Source organism: Ochotona princeps, chromosome 20, assembly GCF_030435755.1.
Source record: "Ochotona princeps isolate mOchPri1 chromosome 20, mOchPri1.hap1, whole genome shotgun sequence".
Lineage (NCBI taxonomy): Eukaryota > Metazoa > Chordata > Mammalia > Lagomorpha > Ochotonidae > Ochotona > Ochotona princeps.
The window spans coordinates 30054590-30071875 of NC_080851.1; the positions used below are offsets into that span (position 1 = coordinate 30054590).

The window sequence follows — 17286 nt, forward strand, 5'->3', positions numbered from 1 at the left end:
CTGAGCACATATGTTCCAATTCTTTTGCCAGTAGTGTAAAGTAATAGAAACACTTTGCCTTCTTCAGAGCAGGCACTCAAGGGCTTGTTGAATTATTAATGTTATAACGTTGTTATTCAAATACATAGTATAGTGTTTTTGCAAGCCTTGCTTTCTTGTTTTCACACTGACCCTTCTCAACCTACAGTCTGGATAAACTGCCAGTTTTAAGTTGTGGCTCAGTGAAGGAAAGTAAAAGAAATGTTTTTAATAATTATACAACTGACCATTTAGTTGTACATAATCAAGTCAGTGATGTTGAAGTGACTTTTATTGTCAATATAAACACACTTTATAGTTTATATTTTAGTTATTAGGGTCAATGGGATTTAAACTTAATATTCAGTTGTACAGTGATTAAATCAATGGATATTATTGAGATAATTCTTATAGTTTAAAAGTTTACACCAATCTCAAAGTCTGTAATATAAACTTTATGCTTTATATTGACTATCAGGGCTTAATGGACTTTGATTTACTGAGGAAAGACCTGAATTGTTTGGCACATACGATAATTACATTTTGTAAAGGGTGATATAAACACTTTGGACACTCTTAATTAGCCAGTGATTGTCCTTGTAAACTTCTACCCAATATTATCTTTGAAATTATTCACTTGTAATAATTTTATACCTAATTAAGCATAATCACCTATATTAATGTACTCTTTACAATTCTTGTACAGTTCTAAGCATCTGTATAAATCTCATGTAAAATGAGAGATTTTCTAAGTCAGGTTTGTCTGTATCAATCAACCAGCCTTTAAGACATGAGAGGGTGCTTTCGCTGCTGACAGTCACAGTGCCTTCACTCCCTCTTGGCGCTTTGCTCGCCCGTGTATGTACTTCCTCACCTCAAGCACTGGGATTTTTCCGGGTAAGATTGTGAACAGCCGGAGGAGTAAAAGGAACCAGGACAAGGAGCATAGACAAAAATAGGAAAGTTGGAGTATTTTGGAAAAGAGCAATAAGTTATGTTCCAGAGGGGTAAGGCATGGCCCTATTTTAGAGGGAATTTGATGGGGAAGATCTGAGGTCATAGTATGTTGAGAAGAAAAGGGAGATGAGTGTGATGGTAACATACATGGAACAGTGGAGAAGGGAAGGAACCATGAGTTGGAAGGCTGGCTGGACAGTGCACGCCAAAACAGGAAAGGCCCGACTGAGGATGTTGCCATGGAGACAGAGAGCAGGTGGTAGCTTTGACAGGCTTGTGAGGGTAAAATTAATTTCGTTATTCAATAGATGCTTATTAGATACCATATGCATTTATGCTTATAATAACTAGATTAAACTTTGTAATTACTACCACAATTTTAAGCTTTAACATTGTTATACAATTTCTATGTAAAGCATATTTTTCACTTCAAAAAAAATAAACTTTAAGGTTATGTACACTGATGGTGACCTTATTAACATACCCTTTTTGATAGATTTGTGATTTCGGAAATAATTAATGTCACGGATCTTGCTGCAATGAAAAACAAAGTTATAACCCCCACCATTAGTCTTGCAAAGTATTTATACTTAATTTGGGTAACAAATTGGAAGTTGGCTATACAATCACATGTGTAGCAAATTCTCCAGCAAGCAAATCCAGGTTTACTGACCAAAGGGCTTTTTTTTAAAATGAAATTTTATATTTGTATTCTTTAATGTTTTGTAGTATTAAAAAGTCATTTATTTGTGATCTTGTGTTGCAAACTATCACTTTGTACTGTTTCAAGCATTTTATAAACATGATTTCCACATTATATTTATGATACTTAAAGTAGGTTGTTAAATAAATTTAAAAATTTGGAAAGTACTGTAAGTTCAAGGTCATTTTTCTCTGGTTAAAGTGAATGACATAAAGTATGCATGAATACACTCAACCACAGTGTTGATAATGTTTGATAGTTTGCCTTTTAGAGTATAAGGCAGAAGGAGGTAAGGGAGGCACAGATCACCACATTCTGCATATTTAATACTAGGACTTACTGTTGGGAAAGTGAAACTTAAAAAATCAGCATTAGTGATATTCAGTTACTGCGAAGGAATATTTTTTCCTTTCCCTCATAATTGTAAATATATCACCTAAATCATTGCTTTCATTTTTCTATATGTTATAGCTCATAGAAAGCCCTGGCTTTTGATCATTCTAGTCCATAGAAACATTTTGTTCTTTGCATTGTCTTCCCAGTCATTAGCTTTGTTGTTGTCATTAATCTTTGTGCAAGGTTACTGCTTTCTTCCTGGATGTTTCTCTTATTATTTGTTCTAGAACATTTTTTTAAGATTTATTTAATTTTATTGGAAATTCAGATATATAGAGAGGAGGAGAGACAGAGAGGAAGATCTTTTGTCCAATAGTTCACTCCCCAAGTGGCCACAACGGCTGAAGCTGAGCCAGTTCAAAGCCAGGAACCAGGAACTTCATCTAGGTCTCCCACGTGGGTGCAGGGTCCCAAGGCTTTGGGCTGTCCTTGACTGCTTTCCCAGGGCACAAGCAGGGATCTGGATGGGAAGCAGGGCCGTTGGGATTAGAACCGGCACCCATATTGGGATCCCAGCGTGTGCAAGTTGAGGACTTTAGCCGCTAGGCTACCACGCTGGGCCCTCTAGAACTTTTTATATTGGAACTTTCCTCAACGTACATCAATATTCCATTCTCATGGTAGATGTGGTAAAAACAGAGTTAGGGCCCAGCACAGTGGCTCAGTGGCTAAATCCTCGCCAAGAAGCACTGGAATCCCATATTGGCACGGGTTCGTGTCCCGGCTACTCCACTTCCCATGAAGCTCGCTGCTTGTTGCCTAAAGCCTTAGGACCCTGTGTTTGTATGGGTGACCCAAAAGAAATTCCTGGCTCCTGGCTTTGAATCAGTTCAGGTCCAGCCGTTGTGGCCACTTGGGAAGTGAACCAGCAAATGGAAGATATTCCTATCTGTCCTCTCTGTAAATCTGCCTTTTCAATAAAAATAAATAAATCTCTTTAAAAAATACACAGCAGGATTATATTATTTACTTAGCTTGGAGCCCCCTGAACTTGGCCGGTGTCCGCATGGGACGAAGTCATTTCTGATTGCACTCACCATCACTCACACATGAACGGCTTCAACGTGCTGTAGCCCTGATTCTTTACCTTCCCTCTGGTCCCGAGTTCCATGCTCTCAGGATGACTTGATTGCATGCTGTGTTACCAGCTATCACCGAGGGTTAATTAACAAGCTAAATCCAATTTGAAACTCAGAATTCACAGTCAAAACCATTGGTTTCCTAAATTTGTTCATTTATTCATTTATTAGGCAACTCTTTTTATGTTATTTGTGAGCCAATTTATCAAGGCTATATTGTAGCTTAGACCTTAAAAAATTAATGGGGTAAGTACAAGGTAGAAGGAACCTGGCTTGGAAGCAGTTTACTTAATGGGTTTTGGGGATTAACCAATTCTAAGCCTACTGTCTTTTTCTGTGGGACCTGATTGGCTTTCCCTGATGTAAGTATCATGTCCTGTCAGCTTATTTGATGTCTCTTGGGTTACTATATTTAAGGTAGATACTACATATATTTATCATTTCTGTCTGTAGAAAGTTGCTTCTAAATAATCTGCTTCCCCATGATTCTGTGTCCTTGGTCTCAACGGTTGAGCCACAGGGAGCCAATGTCTGGACTGATTAGCGAGTTGCAGATAAGGAATTGGCACACTCAGCGGTTTATTTAAAGAATTTGGGGGTGGTTCATAGAGAAGTGTAGATTTGGCAGAGTGTGTGTAGGGAACAGAAGGGCCCTGCTAGGATTAGGAGAGCCATCATGGGGCACAGGTGTAGGTTAGGAAGCCAGTTAAAATAAAGAATGCAGCAGGTGCACTGAGCGGAGCAGAGCAGTCACAGTGGACAAACTACCTTCAGCAAGTGGGCTTTAAGTTTTCGTTTTATTTCCTTTTTTTTCCCTTAAGGTCTTCCCTTGGATTTCTGCAAGATTCCTTCACAAGGAAACTTTCAAATAGACCTGACTAAAACTGTGGGCAATTTCTCCACAAGTTAGATTGCTTTTAGGTAAGCGCTGCCCAGGTGGTAAGATGAGCACTTCTATTTAAAGCTCAAGGTTACTTCTGAGCATTCTCTATCATACCGTGGTATGAAAAGAATCATTTAAAGTTTGCATTTGCTTATTTTTATATATTTTTTATTGCAAAGTCAGAAATAGAGGAGGGGAGACAGTGGAGAAGATCTTCCATCCTTTAATTTACTCCCCAAGCTCCTGCAATGGCTGGAGCTGAGCCAATCCAAAGCCAGGAGCCTCTCCCAGGTCTCCCACATGGGTGCAGGGTTCCAAGGCTTTGGGCCGTCTTCCACTGCCCTCCCAGGCTACAAGCAGGGAGCTGGAAGGGAAGTGGGTCTGCCAGGATTAAAACTGACGTCCATATGGGATCCTGAAGCCTTCAAGGTGAGGACTTTAGCTGCTAAGCTACCACGCTGGTTCCTAATTATTTTCATTTTTATTTTTAAAGGGCAGAATAATAAGGACAGACTGATTTTTCATTTGTTGGTTCACTCCCCAAATGTCTGCAACCGCCAGGGCTGGTTCAGGCTGAAGCCAGGAGCCCAGGACTCATTTTAGGACTCTCATATAGGTGACCAAGATTCATGTGCTTTTGCTTTTACCATCATCACTGCCTGTCAGTGTGCATACTAGAAGGAGGATGTAATTAGAAGTGGAGTTGGAGTTCAGACTTAGGCACTCTGATAGCAGATGCGGATGCCTAAGAAGATCTTAGTGATAATCTGATGCTTAACCAAACTACTGGAATATCTTCATTGCCTAGGATGACAGAAATTTAAAACTTTACATCGTGTTCAATACATTTATAGATATTTGATTTCCAAAATGATATTTAAAGCAAATGGTTGTGACAACTTTTTTTAACGACTTATTTATTTTATTACAAAGTCAGGTATACAGAGAGGAGGAGAGACAGAGAGGAAGATCTTCCGTCCAATGATTCACTCCCCAAGTGAGCCGCAACGGGCCGGTGCGCGCCGATCCGAAGCCGGGAACCAGGAACCTCTTCCGGGTCTCCCACGCGGGTGCAGGGTCCCAAAGCATTGGGCCGTCCTCAACTGCTTTCCCAGGCCACAAGCAGGGAGCTGGACGGGAAGTGGAGCTGCTAGGAGTAGAACCGGCGCCCGTATGGGATCCCGGGGCGTTGAAGACGAGGACTTTAGCCGCTAGGCCATGCCGCCGGGCCCTGTGACAACTTTTTAATAGTCTATAGTTAAGATCTCATGTGAAATACTGTTGGAATAAGGAAATATATACAGTTTCATGAATTAAACAGTAATAAAAATTACAAGCATCTCTGATGACAGCATGTGAAAGATGAAATTTAATCATCATCATTAGGATGAAAGTAAAGAAAGAGGGAATTGCCGGGCTTGTCCAGCAGGATACCCCATTACCTGATAGGACGAGGGATCAGCAGAGGGGTCACAGAAGGCAAGACTATGACATTGACTGGCATTCGAGAACCATATTCGGGGCTAGAATGTGTCAGGTATGCGTGGACCAATCCCCTGGAAACTCTGACCCCACTGGACAGTTTAGAAGGGCCGGTGGAGTCTATGCAGGAAGCATGACAGTCTATGGGGCGCGCTGGGCTGACCCAGAGCAACCTCTGGCATACTTAACACTGGCTGGGAACAGGCCTGGTTGGGAAGCTTGGGGGAGGCCTTGGCTGGGTGGAGCTTACCACTAAGGGGCGCAGGAACTGGAAGGGGGCTGAGTTCTGGTCGGGTCACAGTTGTAATCCCTTGGCACAAATATCGATTCGGACTTGATGCACTGTGCCGGATTAGACCGCAACACAGTTTGGTGCTCCGGAGGACCAGGATAGATGTGGGACGGGCTCGGCTAGGTTTCAACCCCAACTGAGCCATATATGAGATATATGTGGGTATGGATGAGCCGTGGCTGGGCTGAAACTCTCAACAGCAGGAACCAGAATGGATTGAAGAGTGGTGCTGGCTGAAGGACCTGCTGGTATGCTTGAAGCCTGACACCAGGAAGGGGTCGGATGGAGGAATCTGAACAGTTCCTCTGACAGGACACTGACCCTACAAATAAACGCAGGAAGCATGGAGGTAAACAACCCAGAAGAGGCTTTGGAAAGTGACCCACTGGCATACACTTGGCTCGGGTTGGGGCAGACCAGGCTGAGTCAGTTCACGTCATCCACTGGCAAGCCCGAGCGCTGGAACTGTGTGGGGGCCTGGCCAGGCTTGGTTGCGATAAAAAAAAAAACAGTACAAAACACAAAATGCAAAGGCGAAATGGCCTGTGCCAGTAGGGAATGCAGCACCCAACCAGCACACCTCCCACTGGTTTAGGTGAGGGACTAGTGTGTGATGGGCAGAGCCGGGGAGAGCTGCAATACTCATTGGTTCCAATGGAGGTCGGAGCTCAGAATAGATCCAACCCAGGGGTTACAACCACCAGCTGATCGGAGTGATGGACTGTGGCGGGCACTGTGCTTACTAGTAGTACATGTAGGAGCCTGGACTGGGAACGCCTCAAAGTTTCTTTGGGGATTCCCCTGAACAAAATGGAGGAATCAAAACATTAACCAAGAAAAGATGGAAGATGGAGTAGATCAATCAACCACCTCAGCTATATGCTTGCAGCGAAATACTGGACAAGGGGAAACTCTAAGATAGACTATGTCAATCAGTGGACTCTGCACCAGTCTCATCGTACCTGGATTGTTGCTGATGATATGTTGGAGCTTCTAATTGATAGAGGTGACGCTCTGCTGGCTCTGCCTTCAAACCTGAGAGGGCCTCCCTAAGAGGCCGTTGAACTTGACTGGACAGTGGGATGCTGGATTCTGTATGGTGTGAGCTTGTAATTAGGGAATCCCAACGGAACCTGAGCTGTGGTTATACATCATGGTGAAGGAATTCACCATGGGGGAAGGGTTTGGGGTGAATGGGGGAGAATCCCAGTACCTATGAAATTGTGTCATGTAATACAATGTAATTAATGAATAAAAAAAAAAAGGAAAAAAAAGAAAGAGGGAATTGAATAAGATCAGGTTTAGAAAAATGTTATATGTTGAAAACATAAAAATTAATGTTATCTGGACTAAGTCTGTAAAATACTAATGATATCCTAGCAAGTTGTATAATATACTTTTTTAAAAATTTTATTTTATTTGGGATTTCCCCACCAAACTCCTACTGCCTGACAGGTTTTCCCTACGTTGCTACAATGGTATAGTCCTTCATAAGGAGTCATAATTCAATCAGTCTCATTTAAGTGTGCCCCGACCTTGCTGGTACAGACAGTGTTAGACTGCCCAGTATCCCATTATAATATACTTTTTTAAAAAATATTACCTTTGAGCAACCTCGTACCTGTTTATTCAGTTTTTATTTTTTATTGGGGGCCTGGCGTGATAGCCTAGTGGCTAAATCCTCACCTCGAACCTGCCGGGATCCTATATAGGCGCTGATTCCTGTCCCAGCTGCTCCTTTTTCTAACCAGCTCCCTGCTTGTGGCCTGGGAAAGCAGTCAAGGATGGCCCAAAACCTTGGAACTCTGCACCCGCGTGGAAGACCTGGAAGAAGCTCCTGACTCTTGGCTTTGGATTGGCTCAGCTCTGGTCATTGTGGCCACCTGGGGAGTGAACCAGTGGATAGAAGATCTTCCTCTCTGTCTTTCTTATTGAATCCAAAGTCAGGAGCCAGGAGCTTCTTCCTGGTCTCCCAGGCGGGCGCAGGAGCCCATGCACTTCGGCCAGCTGCTGCATTCTCAGGATGGGAAGTGGACCAGCCAGGACACACACTGGTGCCCATATGGTATGTTGTCACCGTTAGGCAGAGGCTTAGCCAGTTGAGCCATTGCTCCAGCCCCTGTGATGTCCTTTTAAATGTTTTGCTTCAAAACTTGAGAAAAATAGGATTTAGTTACAGAGCAAGAAACTTCTATTTTAATTTTGTTCCTTTTACCTTTGAGAGGAATAAGGATTTTTTTTAAAGTATGAGAGATATTTTGAAGATTACTTGAGATATCTAATTAAATTTATAAAGGTTGTAGTTATATAACAAGACTTTGCCATAAATGTTAGTAGGTTACATATGAAGTCAGAAATGTGGAGGTGGGCTAGCAAGTTTGAAGGGCCTCTGGGTGCATGTTGGTAGAGGGAAACGGATTTTAAATCACCTCCCCTGTTTTATGATCACGTGGGCTAGTGCCCTACCTAACATTTAGTGATGTGTTACTTGGGACTGTTATTCATCATAGAACTGGGAGATTATGGAAAAATGTTCTTATAATTGTAATGATATGTGGTAAGGACAAAAGCTCCTTTCAGCTGGGAAACAACTGTTGGCTTTTCATCTTTTGTTTATTTAAGTATACATCTTACCATGTTATCTTTCCTTCCTAAAGCATTAATATTTCATATTCCATTTTTAGTGTTTAAACACTTTTTCTAATGTCTTAAAATACTTTTCCCTTTTATGAGTTAAAAGAAATTTGCCACCTGCAACAATTATGTAAGTTTTGCCATTTGTAGGTTTTTTTTAGCTTTAATAAGGTATAATTGGCAAAATCATACGTATTTATGATGTAACAGAATGTTTTGCTCTTATAATTGTGAAATGATTATATGAAGCAATGAGCATAACTTTGGCCTCAAATACTTAATCTTTTTTATGTGTTGACGCAAACATTTAGGATCTACTGCCTTGGCAATTTTAAAATACACAAAACATTATTAACTACAATCACCAAGCTGTACTTAGATTTTCAAAACTTATTCATGCCATTGAATCCATCTCTTCACTCCTTGCAGTCCCCTCTGTTCTCTGACAACCACAGTTCTTTCTGTTCTTTGCTCCTGGAAGTTTTCAGAATTCTACACATAGACCTGCACTGTCTGCCTCTCTGTACCCACTCTTTTTCACCAAGCGTGGTATCCTTACCTGATTTGGTAATTCAAAAAGAGGAGGGAGAAAGGAGAAGTGGAGAGGAGAGATAGAGAGATCTTCCATGAACTGGTTTGCTTCCCAGATGGATGTAATGACCTGGGCTGGGTGTGGATGAAGCTAGAAGCCAAGACATTCATTCAGGTCTCCCACATGGATGGTGGAAGCCCAAACCCTTGAGCTGTTAACAGGGAGCTGGATCAGAAGTGGAGTAGCTGGGACTCAACGTGGTTCCACATGGGATGCCAGGGTTGCAGGTGTCAACTTTGCACCACAACACAGGCCCCCAAAATAATTTTGTTTGAAAATAGACTTCTCTTTTAATCCATTTCCACAAATTTTTGAAAGTATCTCATGGTTTGTTTATTCATTTATTTTTTGTTGAATATGGTATACCATTACCTATGCATACAACTCTTTTTTTTTTAAAGATTTATTTTATTTTTATTGAAAAGGCAGATATACAGAGAGGAGAGACAGAGAGGAAGATCTTCCATCCAATGATTCACTCTCCAAGTGGCTGCAATGGCTGGAGCTGTGCCGATCTGAAGCCAGGAGCCCAGGAGCCTCTTCCAGGTCTCCTACGCGGGTGCAGGGTTCCAAGGCTTTGGGCCATCCTCGACTGCTTTCCCAGGCCACAAGCAGGGAGCTGGATGGGAAGTGGGTATGCCAGGATTAGAACCAGAGCCCATATGGGATCCTGGTGTGTTCAAGGGGAGGACTTTAGTTAGCGACTACTCTACCGTGCTGGGCCTTCAACTCTTGATGAACATTTAGTTTGTTTTTAGGTTTTTTTGCTGTGAAAAAAAAAAAAAGAGCTGCTTTTCTGATAAAGATTCCTGGATATATCCTTCAGAGAACATATGTCCACAGTTTTGTGGAGTATTTTTATGTTGCCTTGCTGTGTGCCTGGAGTATACATGTATTCAGTTGGACTGGATGGCTCTTACCAAAGAATTCTTCAGATATTGTACCAATTTGTGTTCATACTAGTTTTGTGAGTATTCCGATTGCAATATATCGTTTTTCAATATTTGATATGACCTGTCTTTCATTCTAGCCATTCTTGTTGAAGATGATGGTATTGTTCTTCATTATGGCTTTTGGTATTTCCCTGATGACTAATGAAATTGAGCACCTTGGTTTTTAATCTACTTGGAGAAGTGGTGCTTTTGTTTTTCCTATTGAATTGTCTGCTTTTTTTTTGAATCATTTATGAGTCTTTTGTATGTTCTGATTATCAGACATTTGTCTCAAATATATGAATTGCAAATATCTTCTTCCACTTTATGATTTTGCTTTTTCAATCTCTTGGCAATACCTTTTGATAAACAGGAAGTTCTCACTTTTAATGAAGGTCATTTTATTCCACCTCCCTGCCTTGCGACTAGTGCTTTTGTGCCTTTTTAAAAAAGAAATCTTCACCTACCCCAAGGTTATGAAAGGACTTGGTTGTGTTTGCTTATAAAATACACAGTTAGGTCTATGATTCACCTGGAACTGGCCGTTGCATGCACTGTGAGCTAGAGAGGTCATGGCTCTTTCCTTCCCTTGTCCCCATGAAGCTATACAGTTGGCCTAACCCCCTGGTGTTGTAATTTCTTATTTAGTGTCACTTTCATCATAAGTTGATTGACTATGTGTGTGTGTGTATCTATTTCTGTCCAAACTGTTCTTCATGTTTATTTTTCTGTTCTTCTGACCATACCATGCTGCCTTAGTTACTGTGGTTTTGTCTGACCAATCTGTTCTTTGTGTTTGTCTTTCTGCTCTTCTGACCATACCATGCTGCCTTAGTTACTGTGGTTTTGGGAGTTTGGCTATGAGTCTTGATACCTTCAAATGCAAGTGCTCCAGCTTCAAGGCTTCTCAAGATTGCATTGGATATCCTTGATCTTTGGCATGTTCCTATTGATTCATTCTAATCTTTTAAAAAGTAGTTTTAATTTTAACTTCAGAGTTATTTTAAATTTTTGTAAAAATGTCATTTCCCAATTTCTTTGTAGTATGATGTTAAGGTGTTTCTACTTGTGATGACTTTTCTCTCCCGAGTTTATTAGATAGCAGAACATATACAAAATTTATGTGCATTTACATTTACTTCGCAAATATAAAACAAGAGGAAAATACTGAGTAGATACAGGCAGACAGAAAATAATGGTAAGAATATAAGATAAAATAGCTAATAGGATTTCGGCTTGGCCGTTTGTGAACAGGGCAGAACCTGTGGCCCCCATTTGATTTTTTGGGATCAAAGCAAAGTTATGTGATTCACAATCTTTGAATATAAAAGCAAACCAGTGAAAACTAAGGGTATAAATTTTCTCCCTTATTGGCTTTTAAGGGATAATAAGTGATCTAGCAATATTTACATTGATATTTTGAGCATAAATTCAAAGTTTATGCCAGTAGATAGTTCTATCAAATCAATAATAGGATATAGTTATGTGGTTTTCTGATAGCTTGATTTGATTCAAGAATAAATTGGCTTATCATTTATTCTCTTAAATGTGTGTCATTCAAGTGATTCTTTGTGAATGAGTAAATATTGTAGGGTGCTTAAAAGAGCGTGGAAAAATGCAATTAAGAAATATGTCTATTTATAAGTCCATTTGTAGTTTCTTCAAAATACATATTTTCTATGAACTTTTTGAAGATTCCTCATATGCAGGTACCACATGCATATTTATCTGTATACAGATGAGTATGTTAGATGAATGTATATATGTATATTATATATAAACTTTTATTAAATATGTTTTCATGAGAATTTCATAGCAGAACTTTGAGGCTATGTTCAGTAGCAAGAACCTGTGTTGTTCATCTGTGTGCTTTGATAGATAGTTGAGCAAAGGTTAACTGAGTTAGCTATATTGTTTAATGATACTGCATAATAGTCCTTTATCATTTATATACTGTGATAAGTGCTTTTGTTTGCATTTTAAAGTCCAATCCTCACATTAACCCCTTGGAAATACTTGTAGTCTTATCCCTGTGTCACAGTAGAAAAAAAGTAAGGCAAACACCTTGCCCAAGTTTATACCACAAGTAAGTAATTGAGTCAGTGCCGGAGTCCAGCTCCAGCCGAGAGTTCGGAGCTCGGGAAGGGTGCGTGAGATAGGCGTAGAAAGAAGAAGAGAGAAAGAAAAGAGAGACGGACCACTAGGATTCCTTGATGATTGTGGACCTTGCAAGAAAGCTGTCCGCTTTATTTATACAGAAGCAGTACAAAGTTTTCTTTTAGGGGCATTTTGACATAGCTTCAGGGGGGCACAATTTACAACTTCTTGAGAAATGATTGAGGAAGGATCCCACATTCCTTGCTTATCTTGGTTTGCCAGTCTTCATCCACTCTCCTCAGGTCTGGGCTCTAACCTTGGCGCCACCTGTGACAACCAGGCCCCTACCTTGAATTATGTATGGGTTAGTAAGTCCAGGGTCTTGGTGTATGGGGATTACGGGCCATTGGCACTAAAGGCCATTAGGTCAGCAAGCTCACACAGTTTGTTATCTGAACAAGTAAAGCAAGAGTTATAACGGCGGAAAGAATTGTAATTAGCAATGAGCCAAGTTTACTCCATTTAAGTTTCAATTCTGCAATTGACAAGTGAGTGTTTCCAAAGACAATTCTACAAATTGTTTCACCTCAAGACAGGGCATTATCCATTCCAACGTTGCAGCCAAGAATTTATCAGTAGGCAACACATCGTATTCAGTAATACACTCTTACTACAATTCTTATTCTACAACTTATCCATTACTTAATGGGAGAAATACATCAAAAGAGAAAAAACAAAGATCTAAGACAAAAGGTTCCAAACATTAAGTTCCTCTACAACTGCAGGTTCTACAACCTCATAAGTGATCAAACAATAATCAAAAGTATATCTTTGTGATGTTAGTGAAATCAGCTTATATTTCCTCTAGTTAGAAATTATGAAAGCAGCTAAAGCAACTACAGTTTCTATGTTCTAAAGAGTTACAAGGACAGGCTAACCCTTAAGGTCACAGTAACCATATTTTTTTGCTTTAGCAGGATAGCCTTTAGGGTCCCAGTAACACGATAGCCTTTAGGGTCACAGTAACAAAATAACTTTTAGGGTCCCAGTAACAAGATAGCTTTTAGGGTCCCAGTAGCTATATTTTTTGTCATGGCAGTTTTAACCCATACTCCCATCATTTCCATTAGTTTGTAAAATTCTTATCAAGCCATTTCCCAGAAAGCATGCTAAATGTCCGGGCCAGATTTTATGGCAATGGGTAGGTACACAATAAGGTGTCTGGAAACAGCATGGGCTTGATTGTACTCCTGTGTGCAGTTAAAGGCCCACTCACCAGGACATTATCAGTAACATTAACTCTCAAGCTGATATTATTTGCCAAAGCCATCTCACAGGGGCAAACAATGCCTCAATAGATTACAGGATTCTTAGTGGGGTGCTTGAGTGTCCATGCAAAAGGGTGGTGAGACTGCATCAAGGTGGTCAGAGAGAAATCCACCGGGCCCTGCCAAACAGCTGGAAGCTCCCCCGGGCCCTGCCAAGCAGGGGAGCTGTTCTCTTCACACCTTCGTGTCATTCACACCTACTGCACGGACCCTGGCAGTCAGGATTCAGTTTTAGGCAGTTCTGCTTCAGTTTTTACTACATTATTATACTGTTGACAATTCAGAAATTTAATGCAGATTTTGTACCTGAATTGGGAGGTTAGGAAGTTTAGACGGCACTAAAGTCCTGTAAGAAAGGGTTTCGAAAGTCTGTTCCTGTACGGATGGCTAAGTGAGGAAAAGTACAGTACTTTGACAAATTTTGCAGTACTTTGACAAACATGCCCTGTTCTGCATGTTCTTTAGCTTGGTGCATTTCTCTTTTGTGTTAAGTAAAGGCTAATTCTCTGAGTAACTGCCGTGAAATAGGGCCTCTGAACAGAACGTGGGCGTTGTCACAATCACAATGGAGTTGCTTGTGTCAACTTTAATGAAAATTAATTAATTAACTAGTTTTAAAAAGCTGGGAGCTTACCAAGACTGGTACATGACTGCCTGGTGGTGACTCGACCAGAGCCACACGCTTGCCCAGGGGCCACCTGCACCTGACACAAACAGCACTCTGGGGACAGACATCTACTCTCTGCTCCACCACCCTTAGACTAGCAACACTCTTGTCCTTACTCCTCGTGACCAGAGATTATGTTTCAAAATACCAGATGAAGTCCTTTTCACGTTTGCCTTGGAAAACTTTTCATTGCCTCGCCTGCCTTGAATATGCCCACAGTTTACTGCCGAAGCATATTTCCATTGCAATGTTCTGCTACTGCTAACAAACATCATTCTTCGGATAAATTTTTTTTTTTTTGTTCTTAGGCTGGCAGACCATCATCTTAGATGTTGTCATTTTTACTTTTTTAAGTAAATATTTTTTAAGAATCAAAATGGCTTACTTAGAGAGTTACTGTTGCAAGGAAAAACTGATATATAATCAAATTGCTTTCTATTAAACCAATTTTGGACACATCTTTTTGCATTTTTCATAGTTTTTAAATATTTCTTACAGTCTTCTTAAGATGGGGATATTTTTTGAAATTGTTTAATTGCAGCTAGGGGAAAATGTCCAGTGTGCTTGCGCCTGGCATTCCTAAAAGCCATTCTGAAAGCTGCAGAGCCCACTTCATCATGTTGCAATATTTATACGCATGTTAGTTTTGAAATAAATCTAGTCATTTGAGGCTTGCTGTGAGCACCTTTATTGTACCAGATTACCTCTTTTCATATTAATCTGATGATCAAAGAAATATATTCAAAATTATAACTTTTTTCCTACGTTAATTTTCAGGTTGAAGGTCTAGAGCAGATGTGGAAAGATGTTCACTTCAGAGAAAGGCATCGTGGAGGAATGGCTATCAGAGTTTAAGGTAACATTTGTTGATCTAACGAAGCCATTGTAGTTTAGAGAAGTTTCGTCTGCCGTTTAAATTCCAATGGCTTTTATATTTCCTCTGTATGACCATAAAGCTGAATAACCATGGAAGAAGTAGGACTCCAGACCTCTTAATAGGGAGTTATTTATGTATAATACTATTTTTGTGGGAAATCAATGTCATTTTTCTCAAAAAATCGCTGATGATTGTCAAAATATTTCTTTCAGTCCGGGGGGCAGTGTGGTATAGGGGGCATTCGAACTGGGAATATCAGCAGTGAGAAGTTCAGCAGTGAGAAGAAGCCCAGCTTTGTACAATAGATCTTTCTGTGCTTAGCTACAGGAGGAGTGTGTAACCTTTGATTAGTTAATGAAGAAAATAACATTTATGTTTTCATATTCCCTGAACTCTCCTCTATGATAACTAAAATTGTGTTCCTTAAATAAACTAATTATCCCCCTGCCATTATGTGAGACGTAATTATATAAATGGAATTATTGTGAACCACAGAAGTTTAATATTTTAGCCTGCAATTGTTACTTTGCTTTTGTCCAGCCTAACTTTAAAGGCAAACTTGGAGTTGGATTATTGGTTTGTTTCAGTAAAAGACTGTACAATAGGTACCCTGAGGACCTCATACCAAAAAGAAGAATAAATAAAATGATAGCATCTGAAGGATAGAGTTTGGGTGAAACTGAAATGAAGTAGTATTTTGGTAGGCTTGTGTAATGGGTTTTTCATTCGATCTTAGCCAAAAGGCTGAGGAGCGATTGTGTAATGGGTTTTAATTAACTCCTGGTCTACTCTTCAGAGTGGACACAGGTTACTGAAATCTTAGAAACTACAAAAATGTAACATATTTGGAATGTTGTGTTCAAAAAGGCCTTCACTGAAGCTGTGCTCCTGGTTTGGGAACCAAGGCTACCTCCCTGCGTCAAAGCAATTTAGATCCTTCAGGCAAGAGTTGGACACTCCATTCTTCCAAATATAGTCATACAGAAAACTTCTCAACAATCTATGATTTTAAACCCCAAGGCTTCTCAGTCAGAATATAGTAGTCACTCAAAAACGGAAGTTGTTAGGAGATGTCAGTTGCTGTGTGTGTCCTTGGCAGAATCAGTGTTTCCTGCCAACAACTGGCCTTCCCACCCTGTTATCTAACACTATTGGCTGGGCAGGCAGATTCTTAACTTTCTCAGCTTTCATGTAGTCATGGCTTGAACACCCTTCTGTGGACTCCCTAAGCACTGAAGGGATGCAGATTGTGGCTGCCTGTGGTGCTTCTAACATACTTTTTGATAGTTTGGCCAAGTCTTACAGGTGCTCTTCATTCAAAATGGTTTTAAGTTGCTTTTTTTTTCCCCTTCTTCAAAAAGGCTTGGTGTGGTCTGTTATTACTATGATTTTTTGAGGGTCAAGTTGATGGTCAATTTAGCAGTTGAATACTGTTTCTTTTCAGTTACGCTTTGTTTAATGATGAAATCAGATTTGCAAAAGCACATATAGCCTATTATCCATTCCTTAAGGTGGATAACCGTGAGAAGGGGATATGTTAAAGGGTGGGTAATAGGGGAAGGAACAACTATTAAAAAGCGTGACCGAGTTAGCTTGTTTTCCCATCTGTTTATTCCCTCCCCTTACTGTCTTGGGTAGGAACAGTAGTTGGCAGGGAGGATCAGCATTGGTGTGTTCTCAGCATAAGTGGGAGTTAGGGCCAAGGGGTTCAGAGATGACATATAAAAGACTTGGCCAGAGGATTTGCACTGAGCAGAGAATTGAATGCAACAAATGTGTCAGTATGTTGAGGAGAGAATGAGAGTGAGATTTCTACCCAAGAACAGAATTATAAATGTGGAATGGGGAAAGGCAAAGAAAAACTCTAGTTCTTCTAGACTGGAATAAAGATAATCTATATGAACTCAGTTTCTTCTTTTTAAAGTTTGTGTAGAACTTATTTTTTTTAATGTAAAGTTTTAATTTTAATTTTTATTTTTGATAATGATTACATAGTTGTTCAGGGTGGGAAGGATTGAGGTTAGGGAAAAGTGGGTGTGATCTTTCCAAATTTTCTATTTTTTCTTCCTGTTTTTGGAGGAAGGGGGAGAGTAAGGGGAAAGGTAATACCCAGCCTCCCAACCACCCAAATACCCAGAGATGGATAACGGCTACTTGTATTCAACCCAGGGTCCTGATGTGGCACACACTCCACTCTGAGAGTTCTGCCCAAGTAGCTTCCATAGGTCTGAAATGCTCCAAGGATGAGGAATTGGTTCCATTGGCTGATACAGTCACCCTTAGAGTCTCCATTCACCCAGATTTTTGCTGTCGGTGGTTGGCTGAGGTAGTTGTCCAATTTGTTCTGTT

At 40.3% G+C, this 17286-nt stretch overlaps 1 protein-coding gene across 4 annotated transcripts in view; it reads left to right on the forward strand.

Annotated features, from left to right (window-relative positions):
- The window catches only part of HYCC1 (hyccin PI4KA lipid kinase complex subunit 1), a 97797-nt gene that overhangs the window by 18284 nt on the left and 62227 nt on the right, over positions 1 to 17286 (forward strand). For all 4 annotated transcript variants that reach the window (XR_009247301.1, XM_058678352.1, XM_058678353.1 and 1 more), the window contains exon 2: positions 14838 to 14916. Coding sequence is in view for 3 of the 4 variants with exons in the window: in XM_058678352.1 (XP_058534335.1) it covers positions 14866 to 14916 (51 nt within the window). In the remaining variant the exon portion in view is untranslated. The remainder of the gene's footprint in view (positions 1 to 14837; positions 14917 to 17286) is intronic.